The sequence below is a fragment of the Triturus cristatus genome, chromosome 4_1 (assembly GCF_964204655.1).
Source record: "Triturus cristatus chromosome 4_1, aTriCri1.1, whole genome shotgun sequence".
In the NCBI taxonomy this organism is placed as follows: Eukaryota; Metazoa; Chordata; class Amphibia; order Caudata; family Salamandridae; genus Triturus; species Triturus cristatus.
In genome coordinates, this window is record NC_140585.1 from 1,261,300,163 (window position 1) to 1,261,320,127 (window position 19,965).

A 19,965-nucleotide genomic window follows, 5' to 3' on the forward strand; every position below is an offset into this window, starting at 1 on the left:
CCTTGCAGATCATGAGTGGCATCTTCTTCCGGAGATAGTCCAGGATATTTTCGCCCAGTCCTCAATTGGCCTTATTCGCCTTCCCGAAAAATGCTCTGTGCCATGAGTTCTGTGCTCTCCAGTATCTGTTGAGGGGATCCTTGGGGGCCGCATTTCAGTTGAGGTTGAACGTTAAACTGCATTACACATTTACCCCATACCCTTGATTCCTCAAGTTCACATGATTTGCCAAAACTGGGCCCAAGTCATTCGCATTGCCCGAGAAGGGTGTGGTTTGGGGACATTCTGCGCTTCTCCTCATATCTCTAGCATCGCCTTTCACTAAGGCCAGCCCTTCTATCCGAGATGGGTGGGAGAACTAATGGTTCTGCCCCTTAACCTTCAAGGCACCACCTACTTACTTGGAGATTGAGCATGGACAACTGAGCTCCTTTTAGCTGCCATTGGAGTTGGTAGATGTCCTCTTGCCTGCATGTCGCCCCTCCACTAAGTCTGCTTATTCCAGCAGGTTGGGCAACTTTGTTGCATAGTGGGCAGAAAATGGTGGAGATCCTTTGCCGGCCAAATGATCTCAAGTGCTACAATTTGCACTTTCCCTTGCTCAGAGATGATTTGCCATCGCCACTGTAATGGGTTATTTAGCTGCCTTGTCTGCTTTCCTCTATCTGCTGGAAAAGCCCTGCCTGTTTAAATACCCTGTTGTCATGCATTTCCTTAAGGGCCTTACCAGTCTTTTTCCTCAATGGCAGTTGAATCTGGTTCTCATTTTTTGGACAGGGGCTCCATGTGAGCCCCTTCACAGTTGTACCTGTAATATGTCGACCCTCAAAACTGTTATTGGTTCCTATAATTTCTGCTAGAGGGGTCAATGAGTTACAGCCCCATACCTGCCCCCCCCCCGCTTTCTCCACCTTCTTTCCATATATGTTGGGATTGTGAACCAAGGTGGTCGCTCTTTTCCGTCCTACGAGAGAGGAGGAGCAGTTGCATTGATTGGATCTTTGGCAGGCAGTTAACAAGGAATTCTGGTCAGATGACCATCTTTGTTGGCTACTGTAGTGTCAAAAAAGGTAAGGCGTAGAGGAGAGAATTGTATCTCAGTGGATCATCCCCTGCATCAAGATCTGCTACACCTTGACCTAGAAGGAGAATCCTGCAGGAATTTGACTCCATTCCACCATTGCTTAAATCAACCACTTATGCACATGCTCAGGGAGTCCTGATTGCAGAGATCTGCAAAGCGGAAACGTGGGCTTCCTTGCACACCTTTCCAAAATGCTACTGCCTGGATTTAGAGGTGAGTAGGGATGGACACTTTGCTATGTCTGTCTTGCAGGGTTTCTTTGTCTAACCATCCATTAGCCCTCCTCCTGGGCAGGGTATTGCTGTGAAATCTGTTCTGCAGTTGAGTAATCTGCAGGTAGAATTATCCATGGGAAGTAAAAGTTACTTACCTGTGGTAACTATCTTTCTGATGCATACTCTATCTGCCTGCAGATTCCATCTTTGACACGCCTGCCTCCCCGTTTGATGGATGTGTTCCCATCTTACACTATTCTGGTACTGCAGTCCTTCATCGACGTCAGTCGGCATTCTTGCCGCGAAGGCTTGGATAAAATGGAGGGAAGCTGACATCAATGTGCCAGGGTGGGTGCTTTATGGCCTCTGGGACGTCACTGATGGAGTTCAACACTGTCTTCTGGTGACCTTGTTACTTTTGAAGTTTTCTGGATCCAGTCTGGCACTGATTATTATTCTACAGATGTAGAATCTGCATGTAGAAAGAATATCCACTAGAAAGATTATTTTTCGTCTTGCACTGAGCACTCCCTCTGGAAGGTCTAGGACACACGGCAAACTGACAAGAAAAATAGCAGTTTCACAGTGCTGGTTGACTACTCAGAAAACAGAAACTTGTTTGCACTGTAGTGCGTCGACATAGGCTGGATTTGTGAGGTGGAGGAGGAGGGCATGCAGTTGAGATCTCATTTATAAAAGCTGCATAAAATAAGAGCTAGTGGTTTTCAGTTCAGGTAGATGTGAAAATGGGTGTACAAAATGACCGCATTCGGAATGGAAGTCAGACGTCTTAACGAATTGGGTGGAAACCAATCTTTAGCAGGGAGGAAGTTGTCCTGTCTCTGTACCTATATCCTTTTGAAAGGTTATCTCTGTACGCAGGAATCAGGGAGGGTTTTGCCTGAATAAAGAGATGCATGTGCTGTGAAAGTGACTCCTTTTTTACATTAACCTTTAAAGTGATGGCCCTGACACTCCGCAATACCGGAGTTTAGTGTAAGATGGAAACAGAGGGCTGCGATTTGTATTTGTTTTAGAGGATTGAGGTTGGGATGGAAAGAGTATTTTTTTTTTTTACTTAAAAGGGCACTTCCTCGTTGTGGATGTTAAGTTTACTTGTGCTTGCAGTCTTCGGTGTGGGGGCCACCAATTCAAGCAATAGGGTGGAACAGTGAACATTGTATGATTGGTCAAAAATTGGTGGTGTGGTCAACATTTGGTGGTGCTCTGATTGAATGGGTCCCATTTGAGGCCATACTATAGGCCTTGCTTTCTTTGAGCCCACTTGAATGAAATAACTACCTCCGCATTCCAGCTTTAACGATATATTTTTTATACAAACTCCCTGTGAGTGGAGGGTGAGAGGCTGTAATGCTGTTAGGATGTTTTGCACTCCCATCTTTGTAATGCGTGGATGGATAGAAAACCTGGATGTTAAGGTAAAGGCCAACCATTGCTTGTGTGAAAAGAGGAAAAGATGAGTGAACACGCGGGGGAAGTTTTTCACTCGGTTTTTCTGAAGTAGGAGTAGAATATATTCATGCTTTGGTCCCCGTGAGAAACTGTGGCTCCTTGCAATGAGCACACCGAGGTAAGGCTGTAGGTTACACCTAAGATTCTGCTCCTGTGTGCATAAGCAAAGGATGTGAATTTCTGTTCTATATGTAGTTCTGATCAAGGTTATACTAGGAGGATAAGTCATTTTGAGTGGTACGAGAGAGGTGTTGGACCTGATAAATACATTTCCCCACAGACTACTTGCCTTAAAAATGTCCTTCCAGGGGACACTGGTACATTGGCTGTCCATTCCCCTCCCTCACAAGGCCAAACTTCACAGAATATAACCTCTCCTTAAAGAAAATTGATGCGACGTGTCAACTGAGGAAAAAAAGCTACCAGTGATCTGCGCTATGAATTAATTACTTAAAAAAAACACACACACACCTCCAGTGTATTTAAACATAGGTGGGAGGTAAAGAAGTCTTATATTATCACCTTACTTTCCTGAAAAAGGTTTAAAAACAGCTGGAGATAAATTATATCATGTAAAGCGAAAAGGTTCCTCATGCAGTCAAGAACTTTCAAGTAGTATGTTATCAGTTCACTTCTTATTTAAGAACAAACGCAACTGATTCTTCCAGATAGCTTCGAATGTACAAGTGAAACTGTTTATCTGTGCCAATGTTAAAGAAACTCTTTCTTATTCTGTCACTTATTTCTGTTCTCTTTATTGCCTCCCTTTCCTTGTAGTTAATGCTGATGGCGGTCTTGAATTGCCTGTTTGACTCCCTGAGCCAGATGCTAAGGTATGACCTACCGCGCTTGAAGCAGCTGCTTGTTAACGGCACCCCGTCCCCCCCCCCCCCCCCCAACCCCCCTTGGCCTTTAGTGGTGGGTGGAGGCTGATCAGGAGACTTCACAATTGGCAGGGCGCGGATTGCATGACTGTGTATTGTTGTTCAATGCATGTTGGTGAAAGTGTGGTGAAGACTGTGGAACCAAGCATGACCCATCCCCAACCGTGTGCGTGGTATGCATATTACATTCTGTGGATTTTACCCTGAGGGAGTAGGGTGGCAGAGCTTCACTGTAAGCAACATTTTTACAGTTACTCAAAAGAGGTAGTAGTTTCTGATATCTGATGGCAAGCGCAGAAGTGAAACATATCTGGACACCACCATTTCTCCACCAGTCATTTCCAATGTGATCGCAATGTGTTTCCTTCCACTCTGGCAGAACATATAACCTTAGCCTCTACAATTATAACTAGCTGAATTGTTTGGCTGCTGCAATTGTATAAACTACATTGTACACCAAAAGTTGAAGTATTTAAGGCAATCAGAGCTGTGCCTAACCATTACAATCGAAAAGGCAATAACTGTCGTAGGGCACAGCCGTTCGATTACAGATGGCAATAATTGCACTTTTTGACAACTGAAGTAAAAAGTGCAATAACGTCCTCCCTCTGGAGCGTAGTATAGTAAAGTAGGGTAAAATGCATTTGCCTGATCGATGTAATGGGAATGGCAAGAGCTGCAATGCCCATCCACAGGAGTAGAGATAGTGGTTTTGCTCTCATTGGATCCTTCATAGATTTGATTTGAATTCCCTCCCCGGCCTGAGAATGCAGAAAAATGGGGAGGAGAGGACTGGAAAAGAAAGCAAAGTAGATGGCAGTAAAGAGCGGAAGGGGGCATCAGAGTAGGGTCCAGGATAGAGATGAAGGTAGAGGGGAGGAGAGTAGAGACCAAGAAAGAGGAGGTCAGAATAAAGAGAGGGAAAGAGTTCGGGTAAGAGAGAGAAATCAAATTAAAGAGGATAAGTAGGGCTTGAGAGAGAACAGAGTAATGGGAAGTAAAGTAGGGTACAGAAAGAGAAGTGTAACAAAGGGAATGAGAGACTACAAATGTGTGAGATAGGTGCATAATAGCGAAAAATCAGGGTTAAGACATGAAAGGCAGGGCATGGGGCGAGGGACTGCAGCAGCAAAAATATGAGCAGGCGGAGGGAGGGGAGAGATAAACGAAGAAGGCGATGGTGGGGTGGCAGGGTTAGGAGGAGATACATATTGTATAAAATCATTAAGGACCCTGACAATGAAACCGTGCTGATGACTGCATGGCTGACATTCTTCCTGGTGTTTAAGTTTTGGACCTAGGCTGCTTGTCTCCCATACTTGAATGCAGTAGGGGTCAGAGGTCACCTCCTGCCGTGTGTTCAGAATAAGGGATTGGCTTGGTGAGAGGGCTTAGATACAAGTGATAATAAATTAAGGCCAGCCGAAGCCTGTTCCGAATGTGCGTAACTATATAAATAACTATGTGTATTCATGATCTGTGATCATATTGGCTGAATGAAGGATTTATCTATTGTTAACTGTAGGTTTTATAAGTAAGCGTGAGTCAATTGGAAAAGAGTAGTTATTAATTCGAGCTGGTGGTTTTCAGTGCTCGGCACCGGTACTTAATTGTCAACACTGGCACTTATGGACAGCCTGCCACATGGTGGCGCAGTTTATTTAAATTAGAGAGGAGCACAACATATGTTGTTTACCAATTGATTACTCATTACAAATAATTAATACCTTTTGCCCAAGCTATTCTTGTAGCTTTAGGGGCCTTGTCTGAACTGTCACACTTTTAGGTGTGTGTTGATAAGTAGTTGTGTAGGTACTTTCACTGCCAGCGCTGGTAGTGTCAGTGTGATGCGAGCTGCGATGGCCTCCTAACGAGAGCACTGGCACTTATTTATTTATTTAACAAATTAAGCACTGGAAGAGAGGGTTTATGTGGCTCTGTATACCTGAAGGATTAAGCCTTCTCTCCACTTTATGCTTCTTAGAGTGTTAAATGCCGGAGGAACGTGTGTGGCACAAAAGTATTTGGAGGCCCAAAGCCAAAACACCGAAAAATATAGCATGAGTCTGCGGCTCCTCCCTTGCAAGTCAGAATAGAAGTGGGTGAGTGCATGATAATTCTGTGACAGAAAGCTGAACTGTTTCACCAATACTAGCATTGTAATTATTTAGTGCTGCAAAGTACATGCTTTGTAGTTTACAGACATCACTTAACGTAGCAAGTCACCTTCTTCTAAGAGGCTTCACTATCTACGATAACCGCCTGAATCTGTGGCATCCATTCCTTATTTTACCTGCCAGAGAGGAGCGAAAGATTGATGTGACTTTAACCTGGGCCGAACCATTGGATTAGAGGGGGTCACATAATCTGCAGTTGGTAAGTCAGTGTGAGTGGGCCGCTACGTACCCTGGAGCCCCCAGGGCATGGCATGTTTCCAGCCAATGCAGAGAAATGACGCACCTTCTCATTAGCAAGAGAATTAAATGGGGAAGGTGCAAAACAGAGGAAGCACCTTGAGTTGGTGTCCACACAGGCCCTAAGATGCATTTCTTGACACCTCTGACGTGAGAAGAGTGGGTGAATCTTCAACAAATTGCATCAAGAGCTCGCCGCCTTAAGTCGAATCACTGACAATCACTTGAGCATGCAAAAAGCGTAATTTGTGTTGACGGGCAACAAGTTTGAATATGTGCCTTCGTTATGAACTACTCTGCGTGAAAAGAACACTGAAACCTACAGGGCACTATATCCAGAGAATTTTTAGCTAGTAACACGCTCAGGGCCGTCTTTAGCGCTGATAGCGCCCTCTGCGACGATCACTTTTGGCACCCCCACATCCCATGACCACCTCTTCGGATTCTCTCCCTAGCACCTGCAAAAGTGCCCCTTATCCCTCCCATCATAGGATATTACTAAACACAGTGCCCCCCTGAGGTCACAGCGCCCCCCTCCACAGGTCAGCGCCCAGTGCGACCGCACCAGTCGCACTGCCCTAAAGCCGGCCCTGAACACGCTCATGATGAGTAGAAGTATTTTACAAAGTAAGTGATGGACACTTGAAGCACAAAGGATTTAGGACTGAAACGTAAATTGAGAAAGAATGTGCATCCGCAGCAGAGAAGTGCATCTTTTTGCATATCTTCCCTGCCTTTAAAAATTAAAATGTATGTGAACTTGTGTAATGTAACTAATGCTCATGTAAAGCATCCCATAACTTCCAGTCGGGACGATTTTGCACTATTTAGTAATGCAAAAAATTTAAAAAGAAAAGTATCGTAATCGCAGTACGAGAGGCGGAGGCAGACTAACTAAGCTAAACTAATCTGTACTTGGGCCATTCTCTACATGAACAAAAGGAAGTGACGGCATTGCCCGGGCTGCTGAATAAGAATGCCACAGAAGAGTGATAAGCGTGCTAATATAGCCTTATAGCCCGCCGCAACAGGCTATATCGGCCATTACAGGCGCACTTCGGCTCGGGCTTGTCACAAGGAGGCAGGCATTTAATGGCCATAGACCTCGCTGCGAAGGGCTTTAAGGCTATTAGAACATTCTGCCCCTAGATGAAATGTTCAATTTTTTTCAACAAAGGCCTCACAGAGGTCACAGAAATGATTGAAATCCCCTTGTGCTGCATGAGGCCTTTATTCACAGGAACAGCTGGAATGTTCGAGCTCCAGGCTTTAACCAGCAATTAGAAGCGCGGAGCACTCCATTGTCTTCAATGGAGCACCCAACATTCCAATTTTCTAATGAATGGGAAGTAATCGGGAGCTAAAAGACTTCTTTTGGAGAGTTTTCCCCCCAAAAACAGATTGGTGCCATAGCGCGGTCCTGCAGGCTCGACCTAAAACGGTCTATTTCTTGAAAAAAATTGAAAACTGGATCCTTTCCTTTATACCACCTAGGCACAAGGCCCCTCACGTACTTTGTGCACATCATCCTTGCCATTGAGAGCTCCTTGAAAACGTTTGCAATTTGCTTCCAATCATCTTTTTTTTTTTTTTTTGGTCGGGAGGTCATTGGGGTGAATCTCATTCTCATTGACAATTCCTTGCTCCCGTACAACGGAACAGGCCTAGATTAACAGTGTGTGTTCATAACCTGTTTACAAGGCTCAACCTCGCAGGTACTCTAAGTGCTTGTGGACCAGCATCCCATATCCTTGTGCTTTCCTAGTGCGAGAGCTATTACGAATTAGTCCACTGATTTCTGGGATTTTCAAGTCTCGTCTCTGTCAGAGGTGAATTAAGAGGTGGTACCGGCTCTTTGGGGTCCTCTATTCATCCTTGAGACTTTTCCACAGATATCTAGATAGTCCAACAATCTGGCTAAGTCAGAAAGATATACAAGAGTTTGTTCAAATGAGCTTGCTTAGAGGTGCATTACAAGTGATTTTTAATATATGGCACCTACGGAAACCGGCATCCCCTTGCACTGGGTTTGTTTGCAAGGGGGTTGGTGCTCCATTTCGCTGGGCACTAAGGGGCTCATTAAGCGTCACCTCTCCTCTCTGTATAGGCATTATAATAGTAAGGACCATTGCACTTAACGATTGTAAGCAAGAGTAATTCAGCAGTCCAGCGAGAAGTCTGCTTGGTCACATCGCACCCAGACTTTAGGAATGAGGAGACTGGACACTGAGGGACTGAAAACCTTTACCCTTTGTTTCTTTGATGGTCTCCATTGTAACTGTGGCTCCTTAGGCAAATGTGCAACGTTTTGTTACTATCCTGACTCATTCATGCCACATTTTGCAAACATTATATTTTAATCTTTTGGAGTACTAGTCTCAGATTCCACACGTGCCGAACTCCTTGTAAGCCATGTGGTAGGAAGCAATTTATTGCAGGGATTGTCTGTCTCCTGCTCAGTATTAATATAAGACTACACATTCCAAGAGTCAGAGGAGCTTTGTGTGAGACACGGTTTTGAAAAGGAACTCCTTCCCAATGACACATTTTTGTAGCACACACCTTAAAAACTATTGAGAGGTTTTATTCCAAACCATAGGCAAGGGCTTATTCTTACCGAAGTTCTCATGTTGGCAAGGTTGGTGTCATTTGGTTTCTGGGATCAAAGTTCCACTGCATCCAGCACTCATGCCCCAGGACCTGCTGTGCACTGCCTCTGGCCTTGTGCAACAGTCTCTGAGAGCAGTATGTGGACCCCAACCACAACAGGCGCTCTTATTTCATGACCCTAATATCTGATGGAGACTACTAGCCGCAGATTCCTTAACGTAGAATTATCCCCGGGCGTGAGACTGGATCTGGAAAATTTTGCCGGGTGCAGCACCACGTGATTCCGCCCTGACGTCGTCCGCGGACGTGACGTCAGCGAGGTCACATAAGTACCACCCCGGCGCGCTGACGTCAGTTTCCATCTTTTCCGCGTGCAACGCGGATCCGGAGTGAGTTCCTGTAAGGATTTGATGTTTACTTTAGAATGTATGTGGTCATTGATGACATAGCATGGAACCTAGAGTTTGAAGAGCAACAGCTGGTGTGCTGTGCTGGAGATGCTGTTTAATTAACCTATAAACTGATAAATTGATCCTGAACTTCAAGATCCAAGCGTAGTTGAATCTTTAAATTGGCGACGAGTTAAAGAGGCTACAAGAAAAAGAGAAGAAAGGAAAATTGAGGAAGTCAAGGCTGTGCAAGGGATAGACATCAGCATCTTCACCCTTGGAAAATATATGGACTACAAAACTCAGGCAAGTGAACTTCATAGTACTTCAGAGAAACAACTGAATATCTGAGACATTCTTCCTTATATCATTAATCACTATATCGCTACATCATTGATTTCACTGTTAACTACGCGACTTACAGCGCAAGTGTTGTATAGTTCAGCGTGTGAGGCAGAGTGAGTACTACAGCGCGTGTACCGCAGCGTGTACCGCGTGAGACAGTGCGAGTATTTCAGCGCGTGTACCTCAATGCGTGAAACAGCGCAAGTACTTCAGCGCGTACACCTCACCGCATATGTGTATGTACATCGTGCATAAATCTAAGCCTCTACAAACACATCAACAAAGCACAAATAAGTTTAATCCAAACATGCGCATCGTGAATCACCATATCGTTAACGGCTAATAAAATGAGCGGCGAATTAAGCGATTCGAGCGCATGAAGTTCACACATGAATGTTGTTTCGAAGCACACGGTATATGCGGATTGATGTTTAACTTCCGTCTAAATGAGCGCTTTGCCTGAAAATGAGCAAACGTCAAAATTACATGAAGCACTCATCACACGCAGCGCTCCTCACACGGAGCACTCTTGACTTACCTTGTGCAAGCACTCGACCTGAATCTGTAATCTCAAGGGAATTGTGATTTCAATCGGCAATTTCAATTGGCGCGCATATATCCTATCCTGACAAACAGCAGCCTTTCTTATCGTCTGACGAACTAAAGAAAGTACAAGGAAGGAAATGGATTAGAGGAAAGGGCCATTCAGAAAATGGGAAAATTAGAGGAATGAACCTTATTCTGTATAAAATAAAGTCTGCAGGAAGCAGGAAGGGCATAAAATGAAAGAATAAGAAATATTGGAAAGCAAATTTCTTGTTTTCAATTTTTTATGTTAGTTTATTATATTATATTATTATTTTAAGTAATTATTTTAGCTTGTTTTGTTGCCTCATCATGGGTGATTAACCTATGTCTTCACCTCCACCTTTTCTGTCATCGCCTGGTGAACCACCTGTACCTTGAAAACAGTGGAAGAAACTCTTTGCAACTTATCTTTTAGCAATTGGTGGTGACCGTTACGGACCTCTTAGGCGACAAGCAATATTACTTCACCATCTTGGGATTGAAGGAAGGAGGATTTATGAGGATTTGCCTGAAGTGTCTTTGAGCATGGGTGATGGACAACCAAACAGTGTGTATGATATGTCTATGCAAATGCTTGAGATCCAATTCACTCCTAAAAGAAATTTAGTATTAGAACGACACAAATTCTTCTCTAGAGCGCAGAAGCAAGATGAAGATATAGCATCTTATGTCGCCACCTTAAGGGGTCAGTCTTGGTCATGTCAATTTGAGCAGTTGACTGATTCCTTTATTAGGGATCAAATAGTTAGATGCACAAATAACAAAAAAATTAAAGAAAGGTTGTTAATGAAAGATCCTAATTTAGATGAAACTATCAAGATTGCTAAAGTAATGGAGCACACAGCAGTATGGCTGAAAGAAATTGATAGTTTAAGTGGTGAAAAAAAGGAAACTCTGGTTGCTGAGGTAGGAACTGTACAAAGTAAAGAAAAAAGCAACTTGAAAGTGGAAACAGAATCCAAACCAAAAAATGACGTTCAGGTTAGACAGTCTAGTGGTGATTGGAGAGAGATAAAGTGCTTTTGTTGTGGTGCTCCGGGGCATATTGCATCCAGTACTAGGTGTGCTGCGAGAAGCTCCATTTGCAGGAAATGTGGCAAAAGGGGTCATCTTGCGAAAATGTGTAAAACTAAAATGGAGTTTACGAATACCAAACAAATTCAACAAGTTGAATCACAAATGATAGATTCATGTGATGATGGTCAAGAACTAATTTCTACAGTACAGATTATTTCTATGGTAGATGGACAAGTACGAGGGGGGAAATGTGTAATAAGTCAGAGCCCTGATGGGGTGAAAGTAGAGCGTACTGACAATTTAGAGAAACCCCATTGTCAAGTACTTCTTGAAGGTGTGCCCATACGAGTGTTAGTAGATTCTGGAAGCTTATTTACTTTAATATCAAAAGAAGTATTTGAAGTTAGTTGGGATATCAACTCACTACTCAAATCGGACATAAAAGCTGTAGGATACGCTGGAAAGAAAATTGAAATTTTGGGTATGAGATGGTTAACCATCGACTTCAAAGGTATGAAGGTGTATGGCAGAGTATACATTAGTGATTATGGTTCCAATCTATTGGGTTGGCGTCACCAACGCTCCCTAGGAATACTCATAAATCCTAATGCCCCCGAGCCTGTGATGTTATCTGTGCGTGAGGAGATAAAAGAAGTTGAGGTTACAGAAAGTGAGGATCTGATTGACAAATATCCAGATGTATCCTCTGATAAATTGGGATTGTTAAAAGGGTACTCACATAAAATAATATTGAAGAAGGGAGCAAAACCTGTGATACATAGAGTGAGGAATGTCCCTAATGCCATGAAAGATCTCTTAAAAGTAGAGTTAGACAAATTATTAGAACAAGAAATTATCGAACCTATTAAAGCCTCTGAATGGTTGGCACCAATTGTCGTAGCGCCCAGGGCTGAAGGAAAAATGTGTTTATGCATTGACCTTCGCGATTTAAACAAAGCAATTTGGGTGGATAGGCATCCGCTTCCTAATATATCTGAAATGTTGACGATGAATGGTGGTGTGGTCGTTTTCAGTGTTCTGGATATGTCGTCCGCTTACCATCAGGTGGATTTGCATGATGAATCAAGGCATTTAACATCTTTTGTGACACCTTTAGGGTCTTTTCGTTACAAGAGGATGCCGTTTGGCCTAGCCTCGGCGTCTGCAGTGTTTCAGAGAATAATGAACATTTTTGGAGATCTCAATCATGTATTGTGTTTTCAGGATGATATATTAATTCTAGGAAAGGGTCTTTCTGAACATGATACATTGTTTAATGAGGTGATGTTGAGGTTACGCAAACATGGAATGACAATAAAAAAAGAAAAGTGCCAAATCGGGAAGAATGAGGTGACTTATCTTGGGCATACTATACATGCTAAAGGGATAACTCCAAAGAAAAGTATTGTCACTGCAATTGAAAAGGCAAGTAGACCACGTACCAAGGATGAATTAAAATCATTCTTGGGTTTAGCAGAATACTGTGCTGAATGTATAAAAGGATTTACTGAAATTGTGGAACCATTGAGGAAATTGTTAAAAAAAAAAAAAAAGGAGCTGAATATGTCTGGTGTAGTGAGTGTGAGAAGGCATTCTTATGTATAAAAGAAAGTATTAGTCATGCTCCAACACTAAGGCATTGTGATGTTACAGCAAGAACATATGTAACAACGGATGCTAGTAAAGTGGGAATTGGTGCAGTCCTTACACAGGTTAAAGATGGTGTTGAAAACATAATCGGCTTTGCATCTAGGAGGCTGCAAGGAGCGGAATCTTAGTATTCTGTAATTGAAAGAGAAGCTTTAGCTTTTTGTTGGGGAATCGACAGATTCAGGTTCTATGTCTGGGGAATTCCTTTCAGATTAAGAACGGATCACAAACCATTGACATTCATTTTCAAAGGTGGTAGAGGACTGGAGGGAAATGTCACTCCACCCATATCGAGATGGTTACTATCAGTAATGGACTATAATTTTGAGATTGAATTTGTGAGAGGCATAAAAAATGTGATTGCGTTTTTTTTTTATCAAGAGTACCTGAAGACAGTGGTGAAGTTTCTAGTAGTAGAATATTTGTCAATGGTGAGATGGCTATAAAGCCTGAAGAATGGATGGCTGCCAGAGGAGAAGATCTTGGGATGGATGTAGTTGAGGAAAAGGTTGTACATGGATGGGACGAAAGTTGTGAAATGAATACTGAATTACATGAATACTTCAAAGTCAAGGAAGAATTGAGTATAATTGATGGAAAATTGATGAGGAGGAATCAATTAATACCTCCAGTAGGTATTAGAGGTAGGATTCTCGATATTGTCCATGAGAGTCATTTGGGTCGTGGTGTTGTAAAAAGGAAAATCAGACAATCATACTGGTGGCCAGGTATGGATCGGGATGTTGAGGAAAAGGTTAAGAACTGCTCAATATGTGCTAAAAGCGATAAAACAAAAATGGTTAGAGAAACCCCATTGGATATTGTAAGTTTTCCAGAAAAACCTTGGGAAAAATTAGCCATCAATATTTTGGGACCTATAGCAAGGTTAGGATCGAAAAGCAGATTTAATTTAATTTTGGTAGATTATCATACCAAATGGTTTGTTTTCAAAGATGTGGGTGAAGTGAAGACTTCACACATTATTGAGTTCTTGGAAGAAGTTTTTGTGGAGGAAGGCGTGCCCAAGAAAATTATTTCGGATAATGGGGTAACAATTTGTGTCTAGGGAGATGAAGCATTATTTATCTGCCATAGGAGTGCAGCATGATAAAGTGGCACTTTTTTGACCCCAAGCCAATGGGCAGGTAGAAAGAGTAAATCGATTGGTGATGGACAACATACAATTGTCCCTTGCTAATCATCTTCCATGGAAGAGAGAGTTAATAAGGATGTTGTGGACACATAGGACTAGTCCTCATTCAACGACAGGAGTTTCTCCTTTCGTCTCCTTAAAAGGGAGAAATCCTGGAGTAAAAGAATGTCCGATGTGGCTGAGTGGAGTGGTAACTAATGTCAGAGTGGATCGGGCAGAGATCCAAAGGAATGTTTTAAGATCACAAATAAAAAACATGGAGTATTATAATAAAAGGAACAGGGTGAAGCGTTGTTGTGTTAAACCTGGAGATTGGGTGGTTGTCAAGCTAAGAGGGTTTGTTTGTAAACGTCAGAGTAAATATTCTGATCCCTACAAAGTGAAAGAGGTCAAGCGTAATGTGGTAATTTTAGAAAATGAAATGGTACCATGAGAAGTATGTGTGATGTTTGTAAAGTCTAGGATTAACAATGTATTTATCGTTATGTTTGTTATTTTTCTCCTCTATGCAATGTATAGCGTTATAATCCTTGTTTAGTTTTTTTATTATTTCTAATTTTTAATATGTTAAAAGGGGGACGATATGTAAGGAATTGATGTTTACTTTAGAATGTATGTGGTCATTGATGACATAGCATGGAACCTTGAGTTTGAAGAGCATCAGCCGGTGAGCTGTGCTGTGTATGCTGTTTAATTAACCTATAAACTAATATATTGATCCTGAACTTCAAGATCCAAGCCAAGCGTAGTTGAATCCTTCCAGTTCCCTTGACCTGTTTTAACGCCTTTGCGTTGGGAACAGTGTGCAATGCCCTCAGGATTCAAGACGTGTACTTCGTGTATGCGTCGCATGTCGGCGAAGGACCCTCACCCTATTTGTATGTGGTGTTTGGGAGAGCACCATGATTCTACGGACTGCGACGCTTGTCAGCATCTTAAGCCGAAGTCCCGGCGGGAGCACCGGATGAAATTGCTTTCGCCCGCATGTCCAGATCGGTTTTGTCACAGCGTCCTTCCCCTACCTCGGAAGCCAGAAGCCGCCGATTCAGACTGCGGCATCGGCCTTCACCGAGGTCCCATGGGCGTCGCTCGCCTGCCAGTAAGTCCTGCAGCTTGTCACCAGGCCCTGTCCTCCTTCTGCAGAGGGCGCGGGTCCCTCTCGGGCCGTGCGCCCTCGGCCGTCGCCACCCTATCCGCCGTTTCCTGGCGTTGGGGCGACGAGGGCCCAAATGAAGGCCTACGCTGCGGCTCTGCAGGCTTCTTTTGGCCCTCCTCCTCTTGCTCTCCCTGTGACGTCCGCGACTCTCTCGCCCTGTGCGGGGCCTCCTGCAGACTCGCCAGAGCCGACCAGTTCGGCTTCCGGTTTAGGAGGTGTGGTGTCCTCTGGGTGCGGCCCTACAGGGTTCCCCTCTTCGACCCATGGCGTCCCTGCCTCACCGCAAAGCCCAGCGGGGTTCACGGTGGCGTCGCAGGCGGTCGCCAGGACTCACGGTTCGTCCCAGAGTCCCTCTCGGTCCTCCGGGCAGGCGGCTGTCCTACCGGAGGCCGAGCCAACGCCTTTCCGGTGCCGACAGCTTTCCTCCCCGGCGGCGCCATGGGTAGAATCCGGGACCCGGGGGCGCCTCCCCGAGTCCCCCTCGGTCCTCTGCGCAGGCGGCTGCCTCGTCGGAGGTAGAGCTGGCGCCTTTTGGCGCCGGTCATTGGCCGCTTCAGCTCCGACCCTGCCCCTTTCTCCTCGGAGGCATGTGGTGGTGGTGGTCAACTCGGCACCCCTGGTGGACGCTTCGGCGCCGGATGAGGTCACGCCGGTGCCTATGGCGGACTCCAAGGCGCCGTCCCGACGTCGGATCGTCGACTCTTTCCCGGAGGTCCCTTCCTCTCCGGAGGGTTGTCAACTCCTTGTCTCCTCTTCACCGGAGACTGGGCACCGCATCGTTGCCTTTTGCCCGGCGCCTTCCAGGGCGGGTTCTACGCCGTCTCTGCGGCCACAACCTCCGGACCTGCTCTCTCGCACCTCACTGTTGATTGCCCCGCAGGCTTCTCCGCCTTCTCCGGAGACCCCTCAGGCCCCTCACTCGTCCATGGGTCTTCCATCCTACAGGGGCTGGCCGTTTCTTCCTCTTGCGGGGCTCTGGGACGGGCGGCTTAGCTTGCAGCCTTCGTCTACGGAAGAGTTGCTCTGTCCCCCACGACGCCCTACGGAGGCGAGTGTAGCCTTTGTCCGGGCAATTTCCAAGGCCCCAAGCGTTTTGCAAATGGGCAACCCCGTCGCTCCACTCCCTACGGACCATTTGTCGGAGGTTCTCCACCAGGGCTCTGGTGGAGGGGAGCTACTTCTTCCATTTGAAGCTTCGCTCCACAACTCTCTTTTGGGAGCCTGGGGGCGTCCTGCTACGGGGGATCCGGTGCCTCAGCCGCTCCTCCACCGCCCTACCCTGCACGACCCAGTCTGCCTTTCCTCCCACGTATCTGCCCAGGGCCCTGTCCTGCAGACTGCTTTTCCTTCCTTGCCTTCAGTGTTGCTCCCTCCGTCACGGGAGGCCCGGTGGTTGGACTCCTGGGGCCGTAACTTGTTTGCTTCCACTAGTGCTGCTCTGCGAGCGCTCAACACACTGTGTTAGCCAGGGTTACTTCCGTCCTAGGGGATTCCGCGGATTCCCTTCTGTCTCGTACCTCCCATGAGGGTGTCTGCGCTGATGTGCGGCACTATGTGCTGGATGGTCGGGAGTTAGCTGCCTTTATTCTCCGTTCGGCCTTGGATGTTTCTGATTCTCTCGCCCGCGCTATGGCGAGTTCTGTGTTGTAAGGAAACAATGGCTCGTGTGGATTAATACTTGCTAATATAATATATAATACATGATAATAATCCAAAAAAGAAAAAGGATTAAATGTGGTGTCAGAAAGAAAAGCACAGCCATACACTTTAGATCTTTTGTAGAATTTTTTTTTCTCTTTTTATATTTGTGATAAAAAAGATTTTAGGGGTAGTGGACACAAATTCACAATGCAAATTAACAATATTTATACAAATTTCAAAGAGTGTCCCAGTGAAAAATTAACCTAAGCAAAAGAAAGTAACAAAGTGCAACATACAGAAAGGTTTCAATTTTTCATTACAAAGGCAATCATAAACAATTAATAAATCCAATTATCAACACTCAGTCATTCTAAGTGTCGAAAGAATGATTCGCCTTTCACGTCAACGGCGTTTCGACCCTATGACAAATAGAGGGTCTCGTCAGGACAGTCTAATATAGGGACACCTGGTCGTCATAGATGATATGTAACGTGTTTATATGCAGTGTCACCGTGCTCAATGTGAAATAAAATACTCACAAGGGCCCAGCCGGGTGCCCTGTGAGAAGAGACTCACGAAGAGGCAGTAGCCCAATGGTTGGAGATCTAGTGTTGATTGTACTTAGCGTGAGAATCTGATTTCAGAGAATAACGAACGGGAACCACATACGCGAACTGCTTGATAGCTGTCGCTTTTGTTCAAGGAGTTCTATCGACTCTCTCGGATGCTTACGGGTGTACGAATCTCCCGTGTTGTGCTGCAGCAGGAGAACGAAGTTCAGTCTGCTTGGTACGGTCCGTACATTGAGCACGGTGACACTGCATATAAACACGTTACATATCATCTGACGACCAGGTGTCCCTATATTAGACTGTCCTGACGAGACCGTCTATTTGTCATAGGGTCGAAACGCCGTTGACGTGAAAGGCGAATCATTCTTTCGACACTGGGACACTCTTTGAAATTTGTATAAATATTGTTAATTTGCATTGTGAATTTGTGTCCACTTCCCCTAAAACCTTTTTTATTACAAATATAAAAAGAGAAAAAAAAATTCTACAAAAGATCTAATGTGTATGGCTGTGCTTTTCTTTCTGACACCACATTTAATCCTTTTTCTTTTTTGGATTATTATCATGTATTCTATATTATATTAGCAAGTATTAATCCACACGAGCCATTGTTTCCTTACAACACATAATACCCAGGCTCCTTGTGGGTAGGGTTTCCTTGTTTCCTAATTAAATGGCGAGTTCTGTGGCCCTCCGCCGCCATGCTTGGCTGCGGGATAGCGTCTTTCCGGAGAATATTGGGGAGCGTCTTGTTGACCTGCCCTTTGATGGGGTTCTTTTATTTAACAACCACGCGGACTCCACCATTCAACGACCTCTTGCGGGGTCCATCCTCCTCCCCCTCCGTAAGCTTCCGATGTCGGTCCTTCGGTGCTTTATGGGAGGCGTTATCCCACCTTTCTCTTTGGGCCTAGTGTTTCGGTTGGCCCGTGTGTGTGCTGTGTATGGCTTGGGATGCCTTCAGGGTCCTTAAGTTGGCCCCTCTGTGCTTTTTGGCTGCTGGTTCAGCCCTTCAGTTTTTGGGGCGTGTGTTTTTTGGCTGCTGGTGCAGCCATATTGGTCCTCAGTTTGGACCATCTGTGTATTTTTCGGCTGATTGGAAACCGCCTGTGGTGCTGCCCGCGGGTCTTTTATGTTCTTGACCTCTGCTGTGGGTTTCCCTAAGAGGTGTTCCTTTGTTTTGGGACGTGTCATACCCTAGGTGGGGTACTGGTAGGCTTTTGTATAGCTCTGTCCTAAGCTGGGCGGGTGTGGATACCTTCTCAGGTTCCTCGCGGTTCCTGCCGTCACTGTATACCACTTGGTGCGGTCTCTGTCTCTCTCTCTCTTTGTTCTCTCCCGCCTTAGTGCAGCTTGCGCTGCTCCAGGTTCTGTCCTGCTCAGTGTCCAATGGTGTTCTCCCCCCCCCCCCCCCTCCCCCCTTTTATTTTCTTCAGGGCTTGCCTGCCCTCTTCAGCCTCTGGATCGCCAGACTGCCCTTTGTCATGTTGTCTACTGCGTTGTTGTGGTGTAGCCGACATTTCAGCATGGTCCTATGCCTTGTGTTCCGGGAGGGCTAGGTTCTTCCTGGTGTTCCCCTGTGTTCTGGTTGACAGCTATCGTCTCTTATCTTCTGGCCGGTCCCACTTCTCTTCGTGGGACGGGTTATGCCATTGGCCCGGTCTTTCTCTGGGGCTTGTTCTGGGGTTCCCTAACCTCTGTCTTAGTTGTGAGCTCGGGTTGTTCTGGGCACACTACTTCGTAGTGTTTACCGGCTGCGCACGCCTGGTCGTTATGGTCCGCCTCCGTGGGTCTCGGAGTGTACCCGTGTGCTCCTGTCCCTTGCTTTGCTGGAGCTCACATTTGCGCTTCTCGGCTGCGGGGCCGTTCCTGCCTTGTCCTCTGCCTTGGGGTTGATGCCGTTCAGCTGTTACCTTCGCTGTGTGTGTTCTCCTGCGGCGGGCTCTGCCTCCGTTTCCACTCCTTCTCCTTGGATTTTGCGGGTGGTTCTTTTTTTCCTTGGTACTTTCTTGGTGCTGTCTGTCCCTCCGGGTTTTCTGGCGGATGCCCTTTGCCCCTCGGGTCGGCTTGTGGTATCCTGGCCTTCCTTTCTCCTTGTTCTTGATTACTTCTGCTTGATGGGGGCTGGGCCGTCCTTCCTGTCCCCCTGCAACATCTCCTGTTAGGACCCTGTGTTTCCACGCTGACACATCCCCTGTTGGGGCCCTGTGTTCTTCCACGCTGGTGAAGGTTCTCTCGCAGATCCTCCTCCCCTCTGGGTATGGCTAGGGTATCTATTCTACGTTAAGGAATCTGCGGCTAGTAGTCTCTATCAGATGTACAAGTTGCTTACCTTCGGTAACGATGTATCTGGTAGAGACGATTCTAGCTGCAGATTCCTTCACGGCCTGCCCTTCCTCCCCATTCTGCGAGGACCTTCAGCTCGGTCTTTTGCACTTGCCTCCCTCCGGGTGGCTATGTATGCTGCGAGTGCCCTCTTTCACTATCTCCCTGGCGGGATGTTTCATTCTGTTTATTTGTTCCCTCCTTCCTTTCTGGTGACTGGAAAGTAGGTTCATGTGTACGTCCTCCTCTTCACACTCTGGTTATTCCAGTGTTGGGCCTACTCATACTCTTTGCTCTTTACAGGGGATACAACACTCCTTGATGATGCTGTCTTGGGGTAATATGTCGTTCCTCCTCTGTTCCAGACTTGTTGCCCTTCACTGTTATGGTTGTGGCTGCAGACTTTCTGTCACCTGTCGTGACATTTTTCACATGTTGTTTCCTCCCTC

The 19,965-nt window shown here is 45.6% G+C and overlaps 1 protein-coding gene across 7 annotated transcripts in view; it reads left to right on the top strand.

Moving 5' to 3' along the window:
• COPZ1 (coat protein complex I subunit zeta 1) overlaps nt 1-19,965 on the top strand; it is a 906,679-nt gene that overhangs the window by 868,172 nt on the left and 18,542 nt on the right. For all 7 annotated transcript variants that reach the window (XM_085654740.1, XM_085654737.1, XM_085654738.1 and 4 more), the window contains one exon: nt 3,550-3,605. In XM_085654740.1, coding sequence (XP_085510866.1) covers nt 3,550-3,605 — 56 coding nt within the window. The remainder of the gene's footprint in view (nt 1-3,549; nt 3,606-19,965) is intronic.